Source organism: Oncorhynchus mykiss, chromosome 24 (genome assembly GCF_013265735.2).
Source record: "Oncorhynchus mykiss isolate Arlee chromosome 24, USDA_OmykA_1.1, whole genome shotgun sequence".
Taxonomy (NCBI): Eukaryota; Metazoa; Chordata; class Actinopteri; order Salmoniformes; family Salmonidae; genus Oncorhynchus; species Oncorhynchus mykiss.
This window is the reverse complement of record NC_048588.1, coordinates 21,858,906-21,883,045: the sequence shown is the minus strand read 5'-3', so window position 1 is coordinate 21,883,045 and position 24,140 is coordinate 21,858,906. Positions and strand designations below refer to the sequence as shown.

Here is a 24,140-nt window from a genome sequence, read left to right as displayed (position 1 = left end):
TTTAGAAATACCTAAAGTGTGTATTGGGAATATTATGGTCAACACTCAGAGTTTCAAATGAGACACGTGTTATTAACAAAAAGGTCACTGAAAAACACCAGGCCATTCCTGTGCTAGAACTGGAATGCTGTGTATCTGTGACAGGGTTGGGTAGCTTACTTTCTAAATGTAATCCGTTAGTTACTAGTTATCTATCCAAAATTGTAATCAGTAACGTAATCTGATTACATGCAGTTACTTTTAGATTACTTCCCCCTTAACAGGCATTAGAAGACAAATGTACACTACCATTCAAAAGTTACGGGTCTCTTAGAAATGCCCTTGTTTTTGAAAGAAAAACACATTTTCTTTCCATTAAAATAACATAAATTGATCAGAAATACAGTGTAGACATTGTTAATGTTGTAAATGACTATTGTAGCTGGAAACGGCTGATTGTTAATGGAATATCTACATAGGCCCATTATCAGCAACTATTACTCCTGTGTTCCAATGGCATGTTGTATTAGTCTTTTAAAATGATAGACTTGGATTAGCTAATTGATCATTAGAAAACCCTTTTGCAATTCTGCTAGCACAGCTGAAAACTGTTGTCCTGATTAAAGAAGCAAAACAACTGGCCTTCTTTAGACTAGAAGAGATGAGTCTTCAGTAAAGACTTAAAGGTTGAGACCGAGTCTGCGTCTCTCACATGGGTATCTTCATTGACATTTTCAACCTGTCCTTGGCATAGTCTGTAATACCTACATGTTTCAAGCAGACCATCATAATCCATATGCTTAAGAACACCAAGGTAACCTGCTTAAATAACCCACTCCAATTTGCATACCGCCCCAACAGATCCACAGATGACACAATCTCTATTGCACTCCACACGGCCCTTTCCCACCTGGACAAAAGGAACACCTATGTGAGAAGGCTGTTAATTGACTACATCTCAGCATTCAACACCATTGTGCCCTCAAAGCTCATCAATAAGCTATGGACCCTGGGACTAAACACCTGCCTCTGCAACAGGATCCTGGACTTTCTGACGGGCCGCACCCAGGTGGTAAGGGTAGTTAACAACACATCTGCCACTCTTATCCTCAACACAGGGGCCCCTCAGGGGTGCATGCTTAGTCCCCTCCAGTACTCCCTGTTCACCCATGACTGCGTGGCCAAGCACGACTCCAACACCATCATTACGTTTTTGCCTACGACACAACGGTGGTAGGCCTGATCATCTACAACGATGAGACAGCCTATAGGGAGGTCAGAGACCTGGCAGTGTGGTGCCAGGACAACAACCTCTCCCTCAACATAATCAAGTCAAAGGAAATGATCATGGACTACAGGAAAAGGAGGGCCAAGTACGCCCCCATTCTCATCAATGGGGCTGTAGTAGAGCAGGTTGAGAGCTTCCTTGTTGTCACCAACAAACTATAATGGTCCAAACACACCAAGACAGTCGTGAAGAGAGCATGACAATGCCTATTCCCCCTCAGGAGACTGAAAAGACTTGGCATGGGTCCTCTGATCCTCAAAAAGTTATACAGCTGCACCATCGAGAGCATCTGGTTGCATCACCTCCTGGTATGGCAACTGCTCTGCCTACAGAGGGTAGTGTGGAAGGCCCAGTACATCACTGGGGCCAAGCTTCCTGCCATTCAGGACCTCTATACAGGCGGTGTCAGAGGAAGGCCGTAAAAATTGCCAAAGACTCCAGCCACCCTAGTCATTACCACAGATGATATCTGAAAGAGAGTTTAACACAGTAGGGGTGGAGAGGAAGAAGACTTGGATGTGGGGATAGTAAGACACCAAAAAGGCATTTTAAAGAGCAACTTGATTTCATGCAAACGTTTATTTCAACACAAATACATTTATTTACAAGATCAGTATTATTTATTTTATTGCTTATATTTTTGGGGGACACAATTCATGTTGTGGTGTGCTCATTAAGAGTTGTTATTATCTAAGGGCTGAAACATGACATATTTGTCAAAATGACATATCTATGACAATGAACTAAAATCAAAACTAAGATCTTGTTGGGTGGTCCTTTGCATGGGGTGATTTCCTTCAACAGTCTTCCAGATAGATGACACAGACACAGGAAACTTGGTATAAAACTCTTTAGTAATACAATGCAATTGCAGACAGAGATTCACATACAGAGTACCTCAGTAGTCCATAGTAAAGATTTGTATCGCGAAACAGGAGACAACAGTCTTTATACAACCTACCGTCAATCATATCTTAATTAAGGCAAGGGGGCACTATTTTCACGTCCGGATGAAAAGTGTGCACAAAAAAAAAAGTCAACTGCCTGCTACTCAGGCTCAGAAGCTAGGGTATGCATATAATGGTGGATTTGGATAGACAACACTCTAACGTTTCTAAAACTGTTAAAATTATGTATGTGAGTATAACATAACTTATTTGGCAGGCGAAACCCCGAGGACAAACCATCCAGGAATTTTATTTTTGAGGTCACTCTCTTTTCAATTAGTTTTCTATGGGGAACTTGATTTATGAGGGACCTGGTTGCAGATCTTATGGCTTCCACTAGAGGTCAACAGTCTTTAGAAATTGGTTGATGTTTTTCCTTTGAGAAATGAAGAAGTAGCTATTTCCTTTCTGGAAGTCGAGCCAAGTGTACTGTTGTGTTTGGGGCACGCGACCTGAAAGCTTGCTCCACTTTCATTTTATCCGCTATTGAACACGGTTTATTCCGTCTTAAATTTTATAGATTATTTACGTTTAAAAATACCAAAAGTTGTATTAGGAAAGTTGTTTGAAATGTTTGGATCAAGTTTACAGGTAACTTATTAGATACTTTGTAGTCATGTTGCGCTAGTTGGAACCGGTGTATTTTCTGAATCAAGAGCACCAAATAAATGGAAATTTTGGGGATATAACGACAGAGTTTATCGAACAAAAGGACCATTTGTGATGTTTAATGGACATATTGGAGTGCCAACAGAAGAAGATCTTCAAAGGTAAGGCATGACTTGTATCGTTATTTCTGACTTTTGTGTCGTGCCTGGCGTGTTGAAATATGATTTTCATGTGTTGGTATGCTGGGCGCTGTCCTTAGATAATCGCATGGTTTGCTTTCGCCATAAAGGCTTTTTGAAATCTGACACTGTGGCTGGATTAACAAGAAGTTCATCTTTAAACTGATGCATAACACTTGTATGATTTCTGAATTATTATTATGAGTATTTCTGTTTTTGAATTTGGCACGCTGCTATTTCACTGGGTGTTGTCAAATCAATCCCGTTAACCTCTCTGGGATATGTGGGACGGTAGCGTCTGGCCAAAAAGCCAGAGAAAATGCAGAGCGCCAAATTAAAATAAATTACTATAAAAATCAAACTTGCATGAAATCACACAAGCAAGATAGCAAATTAAAGCTACACTTTTTGTGAATCCAGCCAACATGACAGATTTCTAAAAGGCTTTTTCGGCGAAAGCAAACGATGTTATTATCTGAGGATAGCACCATAGTAAACAGAGAGAGAGAAGCATATTCCAACCCGAACAAAACGCAGAAATAAAATTAGAATTCATGCCTTACCTTTGACAAGCTTCTTTTGTTGGCACTCCAATATGTCCCATAAACATCACAAATGGTCCTTTTGTTCAATTAATTCCGTTGATTATATATCCAAAATGTCCATTTATTTGGCGCGTTTGATCCAGAAAAACAACGGTTCCAACTTACACAATGTGACTACAAAATATCTCAAAAGTTACCTGTAAACTTTGCCAAAACATTTCAAACTACTTTTGTAATACAACTTTAGGTATTTTTTTACGCAAATAATAGATACAATTGAAGACGGGATGATCTGTGTTCAATACAGGAGGAAAACAAACTGTAGCTAGCTTTCTGGTCACGCGCCTCTATCTAACAGTACACTTCAAGTGACCCTCGTTCAAGATTGCCGTACTTCTTCATTACACAAAGGAAAAACCTCAACCAATTTCTAAAGACTGGTGACATCCAGTGGACGCGATAGGAACTGCAAGAAGGTCCCTTAGAAATCTGGATTCCCAATGAAATCCCATTGAAAAGAGAGTGACCTGAAAAAAAAAATCTGAATGGTTTGTCCTCAGGGTTACTTACGCCTGCTAAATAAGTTCTGCTATACTCACAGACATGATTCAAACAGTTTTAGAATCTTCAGTGTTTTCTATCCAGATCTACTAATAATATGCATATCTTATCTTCTGGGGATGAGTAGCAGGCAGTTGAATTTGGGTATGCATTTCATCCGGGACATGAAAATGCTGACCCCTGTCACCAAGAAGTTAACGGGATTGGTGCGTGAAGGGATCACTAAGCAGTTAACATTGTTGCACTGGATTGGATACAAAGCATCTAAGATGAGAAAAACATGTCTACACTGTGGTTTTTCACTCTACTATCTCGGCCTTGAGCTTGTGTGACTATCAGCAGGGGCAGACAATTCTCAGCCTGAGAACTAAAGCAGTACATCTCCATTTACCCAGTACTTTTCCATCATTACGCATTGCAAGCATACAAAGGTTATCACATATATACAGTAATTATGGCACTGGTGTGACAGCTCTAACACAGTTCCACCTCTCACACCACCAAAACAACCTTATTGGGGATGTCAGCTAAAGCGGATCTGATTGAATAGAGCCCTAAAATACAGATAAAGCCAAATGTAATTGCACAAGTGTGATTGCTGGCGGAAATATATTACAGAGAGGGCAGAAGTTCCTGTTCTGTTAAACAACACTGGATTCGAATCACGTCTCTCAGCACTTTTTAATGTCACAAAACACTCTGACTCAGCAAGTTCTCATGGTTTACACACACACACACACACACACACACACACACACACACACACACACACACACACACACACACACACACACACACACACACACACACACACACACACACACACACACACACACACACACGCACACACAGAACTTTACATTATATTCATCTCCAGGGTTCTTTCTGATGTGCTCTTGGACATGCTCTTTCTGGGTAGCGGCTCCTCGGTGGCGAAGTTTAACATACTGCGCAGGGAACGATTAATACTCTGCTTAAAGCCTCGTCCCAGACACACATAGATCAGAGGGTTGAGGCAGCTGTTACAGTAGGCAAGACAGAGGGCCAGGGTGTGGGCCAGCTGTATGTTGGCGCTGTGCGATGAATGCCGGGGGGTCAATAGGATCAGGAAATCCAATATGTGCAGTGGAACCCAGCACAGGAAGAAGCTCAGCAACACAGCAAAAATGACCCTCAAGGTGCGTCTGGAGCGCACCTCACTCACCCTCCCAGACCCCACCCCAGACCCCCGCCCGGCCCTGCTATACACAACCCAATGACACGCCACGATGGTGATGAATGGCATCACAAAACCCAACAGGAAGCGTACAGTAGTGATAGTCCAGCCGCTAACTATAGTGTGAGATCCCAGGCACTCTGATTTACTGGTGCTTAGCTGGACCTCCTTCACGTAGACAAACTGGGGGATGCTGCCCAGCAGGGCCAGGAGCCACAACCCGACACATACCCAGGCGGCCTTGCGTGGCCTCCTCCAGTTCTGGCACCACACGGGCAAGCTGACCAGCAGCCAGCGGTCCAGGCTGATAAGTACTAGCAGCAGCACGCTACAATACATGACCAGGTAGATGAGTCCCTTGAGCAGCTTGCAGGCCACGGGGCCAAAGGGCCAGTGCTGGTCCATGGCCAAGGGCACCATGAGGAGGGGCAGGGACAGGCAGCACAGCAGGTCAGCCAGGGCCAGGTTGAGGAACCACAGAGAGGTGACGGAGCGCGGCATGCGGAAGCCCGTCACCCACACCACAAGAGCGTTGCCCGGGACCCCCAGCAGGAAGACCAAGCTATAGAACACCAGGGCGGACAGGTGACGGGGCCCCAGCACAGGACCAAGGTCCTCAAGCTCGACAAATTCCCATTCAGTGAAGTTCAGGAGGCGCAACTCCTCATCAGTGAAAATCGAGCCCAAATCATCCATGCTTGGAGATGACTGTTGAGGGGAAGGGAAAGACAGTAGTATGATAGTTCCTATAATAGCATTGTATCAATACAATAATACAGGTATTCTTGAAAGACGGGACAATCTCAAACTTTTATTAAATATATGTTCTCATAGGACTTATGTTAACTCCGTCAGACACCTTAAAAGGAATTACATTTTTACATTTATTGTCCAACAACCTGATTTTGCATTGTCATTATGGGGTATTGTGTGCAGATTGATGAGAAAAATATATATGTAATCCATTTTAGAATAAGGATGTAACGTAACAAAATGTGGGAAAAGTCAAGGGGTCTGAATACTTTCCGAATGCACTGTATGTTGCAGAACAGTGAATAAATATTTTTTCTGAATATTGACAAGCCACTGATGGAGGTGATCCTTGAAAGAGACATATTTGTACCTCTAAAAATAAAAGTTAAGTACAATTATTTGTAAAGTATAGAAAATTGTTAAATTGAAAATCCCCAGTAAAAACAGGTCTTTCAGCATTCTGACGGAGACAACATTAGACGAGATTATGTTTTACGGAGTTGACAAAAATGCATTATTCTTCATCATTCAAGTGATATACAAAGTATAAATGTTGTTTTCCCTCAGTTGCTTTATGATTCCAAAACCTAATTAAAATAAACATATTTGAACCAAAATTCATTCCTATCTTAAAACCATTTCATTGATTTTATTGAGTTATAGTTCATATGAGGAATACAGTCTATTGAAATAAATAAATTAGTCCCTAATCTATGGATTTCACATGACTGGGAATTGTCCCCAATTGTGTTCATTATTCCTGCCCATACCTCTGTTCACAAAGTTGACATCAGCAACCCTCTCGCTGACACAACGCCATACACATGGTCTACGGTTGTGAGGCCGGTTGGACGTACTACCAAATTCTCTAAAATAACGTTGGATGTGGCTTATTGTAGAGAAATGAACATTAAATTATCTTTCAACAGTTGTCGAGGCCCTAATCCATGGATTACACTTGACTGGGCAGGGGTGCAGCCATGGGTGGACCTGGGAGGGCATAGGCCCACCCACTGGGGAGCCAGGCCCAGCAAATCAGTCAATAACTGCAGACAGAAATACTCCTCAAAAAATGTTGTTCAGTGTATAAGGGAGATGGAGTTTGCGTGCGTGTGTGCGTCCGTCCCCTGAGTGAGTTTGAGACTTAGTGTCCCCCCCCCCACTACCATTGGTAGCTACCATTTCTCAGTAAAGTACTATATTTATCCTTAACCACTAATTCCTTGTCTCTTCTCTGCACCTTGGTCCAACCTCACCACGTCACAAACCACGATGATTTCAATATTGTTTGTTTAATTCTATCAAAAGTAGAGCACTTTACAGGCCACCTCGTTGCACCACATGTAATGAGGACATGAAGGATATTATGGTGGAGCTGACCCGGCTCATTCCTGATTCAGGATTTCAGAGTAATCTGACGGAGGTAACCAACGGCTCTGTTCAATCTGTCTCGTTGAAGCGTAACAGCTTGCACGCTAGAAATGAAGGTAATTTCTGTTTTAGCCGACATACTGTATGCAGCGTTTACAGTGAATGCAGTCTCTGCTAAAGTGGGAACATTGCCTTTAAATTTCAATCAAGTTGTAACACTGAACTTCTGCATTGAATAACCTCACACTCAACCTCACACTCAACCTCAACAAAACAAAGGAGATGATTGTGGACTTCAGGAAACAGCAGAGGGAGGACCCCCCCTATCCACATCGACGGGACAGTAGTGGAGAGGGTAGTAAGTTTTAAGTTCCTCGGCATACACATCACGGACAAACTGAATTGGTCCACCCACACAGACAGCGTCGTGAAGAAGGCGCAGCAGCGCCTCTTCAACCTCAGGAGGCTGAAGAAATTCAGCTTGTCACCAAAAGCACTCACCAACTTCTACAGATGCACAATCGATCGAGAGCCTCCTGTCGAGCTGTATCACTGCCTGGTATGGCAACTGCTCTGCCCACAACCGTAAGGCTCTCCAGAGGGTAGTGAGGTCTGCACAACGCATCACCGGGGGCAAACTACCTGCCCTCCAGGACACCTACACCACCCGATGTCACAGGAAGGCCATAAAGATAATCAAGGACAACAACCACCCGAACCACTGCCTGTTCTCCCCGCTATCATCCAGAAGGTGAGGTCAGTACAGGTGCATCAAAGCAGGGACAGAGAGACTGAAAAACAGCTTCTATCTCAAGGCCATCAGACTGTTAAACAGCCACCACTAACATTGAGTGGCTGCTGCCAACACACTGACTCAACTCCAGCCACTTTAATAATGGAAATTGATGTAAAAATCACTAGCCACTTTAAACAATGCTACTTAATATAATGTTTACATACCCTACATTACTAATCTCAAATATATATGTATATACTGTACTCTATATTATCTACTGCGTCTTTATGTAATGCATGTATCACTAGCCACTTTAAACTATGCCACTTTGTTTACATACCCTACATTACTCATCTCATATGTATATACTGTACTCGATACCATCTACTCCGTCTTGCCTATGCCGTTCTGTACCATCACTCATTCATATATCTTTATGTACATATTCTTTATCCCCTTACACTTGTGTCTATAAGGTAGTAGTTTTGGAATTGTTAGGTTAGATTACTCATTGGTTATTACTGCATTGTCGGAACTAGAAGCACAAGCATTTCGCTACACTCGTATTAACATCTGCTAACCATGTGTATGGGACAAATAAATTTGATTTGATTTGAATAGAGCCTCAAATCTCCGGACACATTGGTTAGGATCAGTTTTGAGAGAAACATTATTTGAAGTCAGAGGGCAAGAAATTACATAAGATCTCTCTTCAGTTCGTTTGAATTAATGCACATTTTTAGGAGAGATATGCATGTACTGTATATTTGCAAATATATATATGGGAGATTGGAAGTGATGCAGACAATTACATTGATTGAAGCTACAATCTATCTGCAATATCTACAATCTATCTGCAATATCTACAATCTATCTGCAACATCTACTCTTAGCAGAGTTTGGATTTGGGATCCTTTGCTCTGGATAATGGCATTTCTGGGCATAGAGCCCATATGGAAATGAATAATATTGAAAATATTTAGGAATTTCCTGAAGCAAATCTTTCCCCTTTAAAAATGCTGGGGTGATTCCTTTTGCCACAGACCTCTATGCTGGGGTGGTTCCTTTCTCCACAGCCCTTTAAAAATTAGCTCAAATAATGCGACGAAATCTTTTTTTGAATGGAATAGTATAATTGGTAGAGCATTGAAAGCAAGATCTTGGTTGGGTTAAATGCATAAGACACATTTCAGTTGAAGGCTTTCAGTTGTACAACTGACTAGGTATCCCCCCTTTTACCATTACATACTATTATGATGACTTGCTAGTTGTTTATTCACACAGTTTTTTTTTTATTCAATCCGTAATTGTCCATATCAAGACCAAGGTAAATAACCACATTTCATTAATGCTGGAATGGCTTAGTTGTCATAGCAGGGTTAAACAGGATTTGAAATTGAGGAATAACACAAGCACACTTTATGAAGTGATACAAGACCAGTCAGCATTTTAAATGACATTCAAGTGCAAAATACCTCTAAAATGAAATAATTTCAATCAGATAATCAATCACCGAACACTGTAAAATTAAGGTTACAATTAAGGTGGTACTTTACCTTAGATTTCAGATTTATGTATCGACGTCCTCTTGTAGATGACTCCGCACACAACCAGAAAAAATAGGAACTGTTCTTCTTTAGCACAATTTCTGTCCACAGACACCTCACCCAATCATGACCTGACCTCCTTATGATCAGGAATTGTAAAAATGTCAACGCATTGCCAAATATACAGGGAGAGATACAAACACAAATGACATAGTACTGGTCATGAGAACACCTGAGAACTGAACGAACACCCATATAACTATATAGACATACCCAGTTTACCTATGTGGGCAAAGACGCAACCCCCACTAAATATTATCACACTGATTAGTAAGAATTAAAAATTAAAAAAATCTGAGCATCTCTAGTTTGTATCCTGATAAGAGCTTGGCAGCCCTAAAGTGTTATAGGTTAGGATGTCAAGGTCATGGGTGACTCCAATGAATTAGTGTCCACTTTATCTCTGAGCCCTTAGCTGTTTCCATATTTATGATTGTCTTTTCTGGGGTCTCCCTGAGGACAGGCTGGCACTCCTTCACAGTGAAGTTTGACCCTGTTCCTCACTATTATCTGATTGTTGGTGCCCCCCCCCCCTTGGGTTGTGCCGTGGCGGAGATCTTTGTGGGCTATACTCAGCCTTGTCTCAGGATGGTAAGTTGGTGGTTGAAGATATTCCTCTAGTGGTGTGGGGGCTGTGCTTTGGCAAAGTGGGCAGGGTTATATCCTTCCTGTTTGGCCCTGTCCGGGGGTGTCCTCGGATGGGGCCACAGTGTCTCCTGACCCCTCCTGTCTCAGCCTCCAGTATTTATGCTGCAGTAGTTTATGTGTCAGGGGGCTAGGGTCAGTTTGTTATATCTGGAGTACTTCTCCTGTACTATTCGGTGTCCTGTGGGAATTTAAGTGTGCTCTCTCTAATTCTCTCTTTCTCTATTTCTTTCTCTCTCTCGGAGGACCTGAGCCCTAGGACCATGCCTCAGGACTACCTGACATGATGACTCCTTGCTGTCCCCAGTCCACCTGGTCGTGCTGCTGCTCCAGTTTCAACTGTTCTGCCTTATTATTATTGGACCATGCTGGTCATTTATGAACATTTGAACATCTTGGCCATGTTCTGTTATAATCTCCACCCGTCACAGCCAGAAGAGGACTGGCCACCCCACATAGCCTGGTTCCTCTCTAGGTTTCTTCCTAGGTTTTGGCCTTTCTAGGGAGTTTTTCCAAGCCACCGTGCTTCTACACCTGCATTGCTTGCTGTTTGGGGTTTTAGGCTGGGTTTCTGTACAGCACTTTGAGATATCAGCTGATGTACGAAGGGCTATATAAATACATTTGATTTGATTTGATTTTGATTTGATCTGATACTAGCTGTGTGCTACTCTATCTGCTCTCTTCATCCCTACATGGCTTGTTAATGAATACTGGATAAGAATCCTCATCTGAGCTCTCAGACTCAGTGCTCTCAACATTTTTACTGCTTTTGCCGGGGTGGTTCTTTTCTCCACAGACCTCTATGCTGGGGTGGTTATTTTCTCCACATACCTCTATGCTGGGGTTGGTTCTTTTCTCCACATACCTCTATGCTGGGGTGGTTCTTTTCTCCACATACCTCTATGCTGGGGTTGGTTCTTTTCTCCACATACCTCTATGCTGGGGTGGTTCTTTTCTCCACATACCTCTATGCTGGGGTTGGTTCTTTTCTCCACATACCTCTATGCTGGGGTGGTTCTTTTCTCCACATACCTCTATGCTGGGGTGGTTCTTTTCTCCACATACCTCTATGCTGAGGTTGGTTCTTTTCTCCACATACCTCTATGCTGGGGTGGTTATTTTCTCCACATACCTCTATGCTGGGGTGGTTCTTTTCTCCACAGACCTCTATGCTGGGGTGGTTCTTTTCTCCACATACCTCTATGCTGGGGTGGTTCTTTTCTCCACATACCTCTATGCTGGGGTGGTTCTTTTCTCCACAGACCTCTATGCTGGGGTGGTTCTTTTCTCCACAGACCTCTATGCTGGGGTGGTTCTTTTCTCCACAGACCTCTATGCTGGGGTGGTTCTTTTCTCCACAGACCTCTATGCTGGGGTGGTTCCTTTCTCCACAGACCTCTATGCTGGGGTGGTTCTTTTCTCCACAGACCTCTATGCTGGGGTGGTTTCCCTGGATAATTTGCATTTTCTCAAGCAACAGTTCATCACTGGTGTTAATTTTCTGGAGATGCCCCCTCATCTCCGCCGCACTCATCTCCGCCCTGACGTTGTTAATCCAGTAACAATGGCTCTTGACTAACTCTGTGCCATATTTCAGTCCTGATTGGGAACGAGCTGAGGCTGATAACACTTTCTGGGACTAGTAAGTCCAAAGCGGACTCTCCCGGCTCATGTGTTGCCTTAGTCAACTTGTGATACAGTTCAGTAGCATCCGTCTCTGCATAATGTGTCCTCAAGATTTGCCTTAGTGTGTAGAGTGTCATGCCTGTTTTTCCCTCCAGATAACTTCTCATCATAAGCCCTGTGCTCACAGCTCTGATTACTGCTTCTATGATGTCTAATTCACTGTATCCTTTTCTCAGTCCATTTTCAATCTGATATTCTAGGCTGCTGAAGCTGAGCTTATCTTTCTGATTCTGATCTGTCCATGGATTTTAAAGACTTTATGACTGGGCATACTCCACTCTCTCTCTGTGGTGTGTGCCTTGCTGGAGCTGGGCCCACCTCTCTGCTGGACTGAGGAGCCTCTCCCTCTTTTCGTCCTGCCGCAGCTCCTGTCTCTCCGCTGGGTTCGCTGTCCACTTGCGTTGTTGGCGCCGACTGACTAGGACATGTAGGCAGACTCACAGCGTCCTCCAAGTTCGATATTCCTTTGATTTAATCTTTTAGCTGAAGCCTTCTTCCTTCTTCTCACAGTAACCTTCAATCAGTTTGTGGCGCAATGGCTCTTTCTTCTACTTCAGAGTCATCTACACCTCCTATTCCACAATATACAGACAGGTGCCGTAAATTGTCCTCAGTTAAAGTCCAAAAACTCTGTTTGATTTCATCCAATGTTTCCCTCTCTTGACTCATATTGTCCTACTCACTTGGCAACAACGACCATGCAGGCAATGGCAAGATAGCTAAAATTGGTTGGGTGGTTAGCCCGGTAACGTTAGCTAGCTGGCTACTCTCCCAATGTCTCTCACTCGTTGTCCGTTCAAGGAATATGGGCCGGTGCTCACATAAAAATAAATCTCAGCAGTGCCTCCAAATTTGTTACCGTTTCTATGGGCTTAAAATATAAACTCTGACGTGAAAGGTACCGTTTAATATAATTTGAATAATGTCAGCATGGTGTAACAGCAGTTTACAGCCTTTTATGTTTGTTTTTCTTCCTCTACCCCAGTGTACTTAAACTTTTCTTCTTCATTTCCCATGGGCTTCACCCGAGTAAAACACCAGTTGCTGGATACAACTGTATTAATCCCCTTACAGTGCATTCGGAAAGTATTCAGACCCCTTCACTTCCACATTTTGTTACGTTACAGCCTTATTCTAAAATAAATTAAATACATTTTCCTCATCAATCTACACACAATAGCCCATAATGACAAACCATTTTTAGAATTTCTTGCAAATGTATAAAACATATAAAACTTACTTACATAAGTATTCAGACACTTTGCTATGAGACTCGAAATTGAGCTCAGGTGCATCCTGTTTCCATTGATCATCCTTGAGATGTTTCTTCAACTTGATTAGAATCCACCTGTGGTATATTCAATTGATTGGACATGATTTGGAAAGGCACACACCCGTCTATATAAGGTCTCACAGTTAACAGTGCATGTCAGAGCAAAAACCAAGCCATGAGGTCGAAGGAATTGTCCATAGAGCTCCGAGACAGGATTGTGTCGAGGCACAGATCTGGGGAAGGGTATGGGATGTTTTTCAGCTGCAGGGACTGGGAGACTAGTCAGAATTGAGAAAAGATGAACGGTGTAAAGTACAGAGAGATCCTTGATGAAAACCTGTTCCAGAGCGCTCAGGACCTCAGACTGGGGCGAATGTTCACCTTCCAACAGGACAACGACTCTAAGTACTGTCATGAAGTTGGCTTTAGAGGGAAGGTTTATGACCCTCATAAATACCTTTCCCCTTTTTCCTCTCTCTACTCTACCGATGTGACTATTGAAGATCCCTTTGTTACTATTGACTGTTGAAGACCCCCTCCGTCTGCTAAACGTGGGCTAGGAGAGGACGGACAGAGTATCCATTCTACCACACTCCAGTTCACCACTAGACAGTCTTCAGAGGACCAGAGATCCATGCTGGTCCACCCGGACTCCCATCTACGAACAATCTACCGAAGTGCAGCTCAGAATAAATATGTTTTTGCATTCTCCTTTTTCAAATGGGCGGTTATTTAGAATGCATAAGATACTGTATTTACGATAGCATAGCTGCCTACGGCCCGATAGAGACACAAAACCTTTTTTGCTCCTCAGTCTTCCCACTCTTTCACTCAAACACAACCCACTCTCTTTGTGTAACCAGCCGTCGTATCTGTTCTGTCCGCTAGGGATGTTTTCCTTTATGACATAATTTGTAATCAATGTATGACACATTCTGTGTATATATAATTCTGTGTGATTATTTGGGTATTTAGTAAATACATAATTAAACCCAATTTTGTATTGCTGATTCAACTTGTTAGCCAGGGTTCGTGAAGATAACCAAGAATTTACAACTTTCAGATGAGACTAAATAAAGTGACGATTAAATATTGACTGCTATTGAGGTAAAAGATTACCAGGTCTTTAAGAGTTTATTTGGAAGATAACAGCTCTATAAACATTATTTTGTGGTGCCCCGAATTTCTAGTTAATTACATTATCCTGTTTAGCTTAATCAGGTAATATTAATTACAGAGAAATTATTTTATAGAATAGCATGTCATATCACTTAATCCGGCATACCCAAAGACATGACAATACACAGCCAATACACAGCCAACGCAAGAGGGTCTTCGGAACAAGTATCTGAATGTCCTTGAGTGGCCCAGCCAGAGCCCGGACTTGAACTTGATCGACATCTCTGGAGAGACCTGAAAATAGTTGTGCAGCGACGCTCCCCATTCAACCTGGCAGATCTTGAGAGGATCTGCAGAGAAGAATGGGAGAATCTTCCCAAATACAGGTGTGCCAAGCTTGTAGCATCATACCCAAGAAGTGTCGAGGCTGTAATCGCTGCCAAAGGTGCTTCAATAAAGTCTTGAGTAAAGGGGTCTGAAACTTTTGCTTTGTCAGTCTGGGATGTTGTGTGTATTGAGGGGATTTTTTTTCATACATTTTCAAATAAGGCTATAACATAACAAAATATGGAAAAAGTGAAAAGATCTAAATACTTTCCGAATGCAATGTATATTGTAGCCCAGGCCTACTTCTAATCAGGTAGAAACTATCCTACTTTTCACAAACATTTGAGTCGTGATGTACTGTATATATTTTGTGCATAGCTTATCATATTTTTTTCAAAAAGGTGTTTCCCCTGAGCTACATTGCTAATGTTAGCAGCTGTTAGTGTCATCATTGTTAATTTACACAGCAAGCCTTACAGAATCCTTGTCTAACTACACTACTAAATCTGAATTTCACAACTTTATTGTTAGTCCTTATGCTTATTACAGTACTGTTACATAAAAAAAAATTGACATTGTTCATATTTACAATTTGTTGGGAGGCCAAAGCTATACACACATGTTGAGAATGATGACAGCACCTGTACTGCACATATGTTTTATATATAGCTGTATCTCCATATTAAACTGCCAAAATGCAGACACAATAACTGTGTTGTTCCCTTTTGATATCAACAAGTACTTTCAAGGTTTGCATGTGTTTACTCTTGTGGGTGCCCTAGCCTAAGCAACCAACTAGCTTTAATGGTTAGCCGCCCTGAAAAATATGTGTACTGTCTAAATAAAGAAAACAATTCCATAACCATTTTTGGACAACTTAGAATGTTGCACACCGCGTTCAGCCAAAGCATAGTTTTCCAGCTTGCCATTAAAGTTGGTTAAGTAGGAAAATGATGCCTTTACAGCCTGAATGGTGGATGCTTTATGCACAAGTTGGTCCACGGATGGGCAGAAGTGTATTACCGGGAATGCACATCAATCCTAGACAATAGTGCAGATCTAGCAACCACTATCAGGTGCCCATAAAAGTGTGGTCTAGGCCCAGGTTTTCCTAACTCGGTCCGCCCCGGGTGCACGTTTTGGTTTTTTCCCTAGCAGTACAAAGCTGATTCAAATAACCAACTCATTATAAAGCTTTGATTATTTGAATCAGCTGTGTAGTCAGTGGTGTAAAGTACTTAAGTAGTACTTTAAAGTATTTTACCTAAGTAGTTTTTTGGGGTATCAGTACTTTACTTTACTATTTATACTTTTGCTTTTACTTCACTACATTCCTGAAGAAAATAATGTACTTTTTACTCCATACATTTTCCCTGACACCCAAAAGTATATTTTGAATGGCTAGCAGGACAGGAAAATTGTCAAATTCATGCACTTATCAAGAGAACATCCCCGGTCATCCCTATTGCCTCTGATCTGTTGGACTCACTAAACACAAATGCTTTGTTTGTAAATTATGTCTGAGTATTGAAGTGTGCCTCTTGCTATCTGTAAAAAAAAAAGAGAAAAAAAAAGGGAAAAAAAAGAAAATGGTGCATCTGGTTTGCTTTAATATAAGCCCTTTGAAATTATTTATACTTTTACTTTTAATACTCAAGTATATTTTAGCAATTACATTTACTTTTGATACTTAAGTACATTTAAAACCAAATACTTTTAGACTTTTACTCAAGTAAAATTTTACTGGATGACTTTCACTTTTACTTTAGTAATTTTCTATTAAGGAATCTTCACTTTTACTCAAGTATGACATTTGGGTACTTTTTCCACCACTGTGTGTAGTGCTAGGGCAAATTCCAAAACGTGCACCAGGGGGGTGCCCAGGACTGAATTTTGGAAACCCTGGTATATGGGTATATGGGTCAACTCTTACCCTATGAGGTCTGGAGCCTGCTGGTTTTCTATTCTACCTGATAATTAATTGAACCCACCTGGTGTTCCAGGTCTAAATCAGCCAGTGATTAGAGGGGAACAATTTTTAAAAAGCAGTGGAACTGGCTTTGAGGTCCAGAGTTTAGTTTGAAAGGTTTAGGCCAGGGATGGGTAACTCCAGTCCTCGGTGCCTGGAGTGGTGTCACACTTTATCCCCATACCTCGCAAACACAGCCGATTAAACTAATTTCATTCTAAACTGAAGAACATAATTAATTAATTGATTAGTTAATTATTGGAGTCACATGTGCTAGCTGGGGCTGGCCCAAAATTGTGACACCAATCAGGCCCCTGAGGACTGGAGTTGCCCATTCTTGGTTTAGGCCAACACTGATAAATCTATCGCTTGTGGGAAAGCCCACAGCCAGGTTGGTATGTCCACCCCTTATGGGTGGAGTGCCATATCCCCTAACCTGGCTGGCAACTCTTTGGACCACGTGGGGTGGCGTACCAGGCTACATATTAGAGGTCGACCGATTGCCTTTATTTAACTAGGCAAGTCAATTAAGAACACATTCTTATTTTCAATGACGGCCTAGGAACAGTGGGTTAACTGCCTTGTTCAGGGGCAGAAGGACAGATTTTCACCTTGTCAGCTCGGGTGATCCAATCTTGCAACCAACTAGTCCAGCGCTATAACGACCTGCCTCTCTCTCGTTACATTCCACAAGGTGACTGCCGGTTACGCGAATGCAGTAAACCAAGGTAAGTTGCTAGCTAGCATTAAACTTATCTTATAAAAAAACAATCAATCATAATCACTAGTCAACACATGGTTGATGATATTACTAGATATTATCTAGCGTGTCCTGCGTTGCATATAATCTGACTGAGCATACAAGTATCTAAGTATCTGACTGAGCGGTGGTAGGCAGTAGCAGGCACGTAAACATTCATTCAAACAGCACTTTCGTGCGTTTTGCCAGCAGCTCTTCGTTGTGCGTCAAGCATTGCGCTGTTTATGACTTCAAGCCTATCAACTCCAGAGATGAGGCTGTTGTAACTGAAGTGAAATGGCTGGCTAGTTAGCACGCGGTAATAGCGTTTCAAACTTCACTCGCTCTGAGCCTTCTAGTAGTTGTTCCCCTTGCTCTGCATGAGTAATGCTGCTTCGATGGTGGCTGTTGTCGTTGTGTTCCTGGTTCGAGCCCAGGGAGGAGCGAGGAGAGGGACGGAAGCTATACTGTTACACTGGCAATACTAAAGTGCCTATAAGAACATCCAATAGTCAAAGGTTAATGAAATACAAATGGTATAGAGGGAAATAGCCCTATAATTCCTATAATAACTACAACCTAAAACTTCTTACCTGGGAATATTGAAGACCCATGTTAAAAGGAACCACCAGCTTTCATATGTTATCATGTTCTGAGCAAGGTACTTAAATGTTAGCTTTCTTACATAGCACATATTGCACTTTTACTTTCTTCTCCAACACTTTGTTTTTGCATTATTTAAACCAAATTGAACATGTTTCATTATTTACTTGAGGCTAAATTGCTTTTATTGATGTATTATATTAAGTTAAAATAAGTGTTCATTCAGTATTGTTGTAATTGTCATTATTACGAATGTTAAAAAAATTGGCCGATTAATCGGTATCGGCTTTTTTGGTCCTTTGATAATTGGTATCGGTATTGAAAAATCATAATCGGTCGACCACTACTACATATCCCTTGGCAATCCCATAATTTAAACAATGCAATAAACATATGTAAACATTATACAATTACTAACTCTAGTATGGACTACAATGTACTCCAAAACCACTGTTGGGCCCTTGGAAATAAGGGAAAATAATAAATGAAGTATTGACTTCATGAAAAAATGACAAATGTCAGCAAAGTGTTATTTCCTTCTTTCCACAGATGAGTGTTAGTACTTTTCTTAAAATAAGCACTCTTGCTAGATAGTGTTAGATTTTCTTCTTCACACAACTCCTTCAGATAACCCTTCTCTCTCAGAGTTGTCCTTGGTTTTATTGATGACATTTTGCATAGAACATTACACTACTGCCTAACTTAATCTTCAACGTTATGTAAATAAGTTATCTCCTTTCATTGTTGGACAATATTTGAACTGTGGTACCATTCTGTCCAGGAATCTGTTTCCTATTGACCAGTGACCCATGGTCTGTGAGTGGTTTCCTCGGGAAGATAGCAGGGGTTTAGGGGTGAGGTTGGTGACTCAGTTCAGGGTAGGTGAGCTGCTAGGTGGTAGAATAGGTGTTTCATCCCTGAACGCATCTGACTGGAGGTCTGTAAGACAGACATAATAATACATTGTCAGAGAGTTAGAAAGAATGACTGATGATCCTATTGGTCTTTCATCTACGCAAGCAAAGAAGCATGGATTAAAGTAAGAGAGTCTGAAAAGAGAAAGAGAACACGCATTTATAGAGAGAGATACAGAGGTACACACAACATACCAATGAGTGATGTGTTCTGCTGGTGGTTGATGACAACAGACTTCTCTTCCTCCTCCTCTCCCCAGTCTGCAATGTTGGCTGGGGGGATACACTGCTCCAGGAACAGATCATCCTCCTCAGAACAGAATTCCATGTCTTCCGGGGGCCACCGTAACTCGCCACTCTCCACTTCGCTCATGTCCGTGGGCTCCACCATGATGGAGGGAAGCCGCTCCTTCTCTGAGGGACTGAACTGCTGCAGATGATTGGGAGAGCCTTCTGGACTCAGAGACACCTCCACTGGTTCTGGGAAGATCTGGAGGCAGAGGGAGGGTCCACAGGTGGGTGATTGAATGTAGGCTGACATGGATGGTGACATTAATTCACTAGTATAGACACCTGTATTATAAACCTTATTAGAAGACCCATCATAATCTATTGATTAGCATGCCATTTATTAATGGTATTTGTAACGAGAAACATATGTGATATTGAACATAGATGCAGAGGTTGGGTGGATATGTACCTGGAAAGGTAACCTGTTCTCATTATTCCTCTGCGGTGACATCTCGCCCATCGATGACTCCTGGGCACCAAGCGCCTCCATACCTCTGTGTGTAAAAGATAGTTCTGCTAACTGATATCACACACAAAGTATATACTGTGCAAAGCCACTGGGATGAACTACTGGAACGCAGTACACTTAGACAGAAACACATTCACACTCAGCATTGATGCAACACTTTACATGGCTTAGTAGACAGAAACAAAAATACACATCTTACTCATACTACACTGTACACATACACAATTCTGCATGCACAAGTGTCTCAGAAGGAATACATGCTATTGAGCTACACAAAACCTTGGATCAGGTGGTATTGATGTAACCCTTGTTAGCGCTGGCAATCCTGGCACCAGAGTAGACCCTAGATTGGAATATGTTCCGGGATTCTTCCTATGGCATTGAGCAGTACACCACGTCAATCATTGGCTTCATCAATAAGTGCATCGATGACGTTGTCCCCAGAGTGACCTGGGGACAACCCCAACCAGAATCCATGGATTACAGGCAACATCCACACTGAGATAAAGGCTAGAGCTGCCGCTTTCAAAGAGCGAGACTCTAACCCGGAAGCTTATAAGAAATCCTGCTATGCCCTCCCACGAACCATCAAACAGGCAAAGTGTCAATACAGGACTAAGATCGAATCGTACTACACTGGCTGTGTAGTACTACACGGATTCGAGGCAAATAAGATTGAAACATGCATGAGAGCACCAGCTGTTCCAAATGACTGTGTGATCACGCTCTCCACAGCCAATGTAAGACCTTTAAACAGGTCAACATTCACAAGGCCGCAGGGCCAGACGGATTACCAGGACGTGTACTGCGAGCATGTGCTGACCTAGACACACTCCAATTTGCATACCACCCTAACAAATCCACAGATGATGCAATCTCTATTGCACTCCACAGCGCCCTTTTCCACCTGGGCAAAATTAACACCTATGTGAAAATGCTATTCATTGACTACAGCTTAGCATTCAACACCATAATTCCCTCAAAGCTAATAAATATGCCAAGGACCCTGGGACTAAACACCTCCCTCTGCAACTGGATCCTGGACTTCCTGATGGGCTGCCCCCAGGTGGTAAGGGTAGGTAACAACACATCAGCCATGCTGATCCTCAACACAGGGGCCCCTCAGGGGTGCGTGATCAGTTCCCTCCTGTACTCCCTGTTCACTCATGACTGCACAGCCAGGCACAACTCCAACACCATCATTAAGTTTGCCAATGACACAGTGGTAGGACTGATCACCGAATACGATGAGACAGCCTACAGGGAGGAGGTCAGAGACCTGACCGTGTGGTGCCAGGACAACAACCTCTCCCTCTAAGTGTTCAAGACAAAGGAGATGATCGTGGACTACAGGAAATCGACGGGGCTGTAGTGGAGCAGGTTGAGAGCTTCAAGTTCCTTGGTGTCCACATCACCAACAAACTAACATGGTCCAAGCACACCAAGACAGTCGTGAAGAGGGCACGACAAAACCTATTCCCCCTGAAAAGATTTGGCATGGGTACTCAGATCCTCAAAAGGTTCTAAAGCTGCACCATCGAGAGCATCCTGACTGGTTGCATCACTGCCTGATATTGCCTGATAATTCTCTCTAGTCCCTCATGCCCATGAATGCAGGCCACATTGCGTGTCCCACATCACTTTGAAACAGGCCCTTCATTGGTCAGAGGGGTCAGTGCTATAGCTGATTGGCTGGGACTGGTCTGTGAGGTAGCAGAGTGAATCCCAGTTGTGGTGAGCCTAATCACCATGTTCACATGGCCCCTCAACCCACACAGTCATGCATGTGCGCGAACACACACACAAACACACACATTTAGCACTGAGCTTCAGATTAGATTGCTTATGGATTTTATCATATAAAAATTTAACATGTCCTTGTCCATCTTTTTGTTTTTCATTATGTGATGTATTGGCAGAATGTGGTCATCATATCGCTGCGTCCAAAGCCAAGCCTCCATGCTAAAACGGAGAAACGTAGTTTCCCATTCACTGTATGAGCCGGAATTATTTCCACTGTATGAGCCGGAATTATTTCCACTGTATGAGCCGGAATTATTTCCACTGCGTGAGCCTGAGTTATTTCCACTTTAAATCTGTTTATGTTTTCCAGAAAAGCCCCACGAGGATTAAGAGGAACTGAAGTTCTGTCTCTCCATTCTCACCGCTCCTCCAAGTGAAAGTCTGGTATTATGGCCTTCTGTCACAGTGGCCATCACTCACTCCTGTTGACATGCCTTTCGTTTTAATGAGGCTGGGCTGTAAGAGTCTCAAAGCAGCAGAACAACTGTGTAAACCACTTTTACATTCATGTCCAGTTTTCTGTGAAATTTGTTTCAGCTTAAAAAATAGCATGTTTTTGACCCAATTTATTTTATCATATGTTATTGACACAGTAACTGTGCTATGTGCATGGATAAACTGTTTGTGTGTCATCTGTGATGGAAAATGTTCAGCTGGCTAAGCCTAGATGTAATCTCTTCCCTCGCTCCTGAACATTCCTCTGCCAGCCTGTCAGTAAGAAGCTAACATGGTCACTCACTTCATGGTAGCGCAGGAGGATTGTGGGCAGGAAACGGGGACAAATCACAATGTGTAAACTGATGACAGACCACAGATAACACAAATATGTTCAGCTCCACCACTGATTCACTCACCCATACACCAATTTGACTCTCTATTTCCCCAAACCCACACTTTCTTTACACTTTGCCACTGGTGCTTTCTTAGTATAATTTCTACACTCTACTATGAGGTCCTGACACAGGTCAACATCTCCATAACAGTCATTATCAATTGTAACTAGAGCATCACTGCACACCTGTGTGATCCACACACACAATCAGAGAGGAGTCTTACCCTTCTGTGGTCAGGCAGAAGTCCTCCCCATCCTGGCAGACCTCCACGCCTTCCAAGGTGGTCACTCCCATGGTGGGCATAGGGGGCCGAGGAGGGGGTGCAGACGGAGGGGTGCAGCTCCTACAGCACTCTCCCTCCGCTGGCCCCTCAGGGGAGCAGCTGGTCTCCAGGGTGACGCCTGGATGGGCTGTGGCGGGGTCCACGTGGGAGGGGTTCTGAGGGTGGAGACTGTGATCTGTAAGGTCGCTCCTTCTGTGGGTCAACATGGGACTGACATAAAAAATAAACGTGGTCCACTAGTCCACAGCCTCTGGGCTTCTCTGTCTACCAGCTTCCCCCTCTCTGTCTCTCTCTCTCCCTCCCCCTCTACCTCTCTTTTTCTCTCTCCCCCCTCTCTCTACGGGTAGGGCTTTGCAGAAGTGGGATTGTGGGATTAGCGTCTCATTTGATTATGGAGGTTGGGTGGGTGACATCAGCCTGTCCCTCTGCCAAGTGGACACACAGTGCAGGAAATCTGTGGAACATGAAACATGCACACCATCCAGCGGGGTGCACTGTTACGTTGGCTCTGTAAGTGTGCAGCTGCTCACGCGCAGTCTGCCGAGGAGACGTTTCACGCCTTCAGTCAAGACTAAGCAGGCTATGCCCCCACCAGCTTTCTCTCTCTCTATTTCTCTGTCTCTCTCTCCTGGTGTGTGCTGTCACTCTCGTCAGAGTGGATTTGGACAATTCAAGGGAATTAGCCTTGGGATCAAAGTCTCAGGGGTGTGGTGGAGATATATATAGCAGCAGGCAGCAGGGAAGCTATGTCCACTCAAACGCAGCATCAGTCACTGTAATCCCCATAGTACACATCCTGTGGTTCAAGCAGAGAGACGACCGGCCACTGCCAGTCAACCTGTTTAATGGCCTCACTGATTGATTTTCCACTCATGCACCTGTGCCGAAGCCACTGATTGATATGTTAACGCTTAATAGTATTAACCTTGTTCCATGATTGATTTATCTCTGTGATCTATAGGACCTCATCTTATTCACGTCAATGGTTCTGTTATTTTATTAGGATCCCCATTAGCTGTTGCAAAAGCAGTAGCACTCTTCCTGGGGTCCACACATAACATGAAAGATGACAAAATACAGAGTAATTAGAGACAAGAAGAGCTCAGCTGTGTATGTCGATGTCACAATAAGTACTGACAGTTTGGTATGACTCATATGAACTGGTTCCCCAGGGATTGCATCTATAGCAATCCCAATTTCTCTGATGTAACCCCTCCCGATGGTCACAATCAAAATGATGATGTCAAGCCTCTGACACAGATGTGTTGAGATATGACACGAGAGATCATGAGCCATGAGGTTATGCGGTCAGAATGGTATCTACAAAGATGATTTTCTGTACCGTCTATGTGATATCTACACAGTCACCATAGTGGAGAGGACCTGCCATGT

At 42.9% G+C, this 24,140-nt stretch overlaps 2 protein-coding genes across 2 annotated transcripts; both read right to left on the bottom strand.

The window, feature by feature from the left end:
• Nucleotides 1–4,327: 4,327 nt before the first annotated feature.
• LOC110504024 (C5a anaphylatoxin chemotactic receptor 1-like) lies at nucleotides 4,328–10,340 on the bottom strand. Its single transcript, XM_021582802.2, has 2 exons — nucleotides 9,741–10,340; nucleotides 4,328–6,032 (listed from the first exon to the last, which is right to left on the bottom strand). The coding sequence occupies exons 1-2, from the start codon at nucleotides 9,984–9,986 to the stop codon at nucleotides 4,965–4,967; spliced, it is 1,314 nt and encodes a 437-aa protein (XP_021438477.1). The 5' UTR covers nucleotides 9,987–10,340; the 3' UTR covers nucleotides 4,328–4,964.
• Nucleotides 10,341–18,444: 8,104 nt separating this feature from the next.
• lbhl (LBH regulator of WNT signaling pathway, like) lies at nucleotides 18,445–23,014 on the bottom strand. Its single transcript, XM_021582801.2, has 4 exons — nucleotides 22,689–23,014; nucleotides 19,770–19,854; nucleotides 19,265–19,559; nucleotides 18,445–19,094 (listed from the first exon to the last, which is right to left on the bottom strand). Exons 1-4 carry the CDS (start codon nucleotides 22,952–22,954, stop codon nucleotides 19,024–19,026), a joined length of 717 nt encoding a protein of 238 aa, XP_021438476.1. The 5' UTR covers nucleotides 22,955–23,014; the 3' UTR covers nucleotides 18,445–19,023.
• Between the last annotated feature and the right edge of the window lie 1,126 nt (nucleotides 23,015–24,140).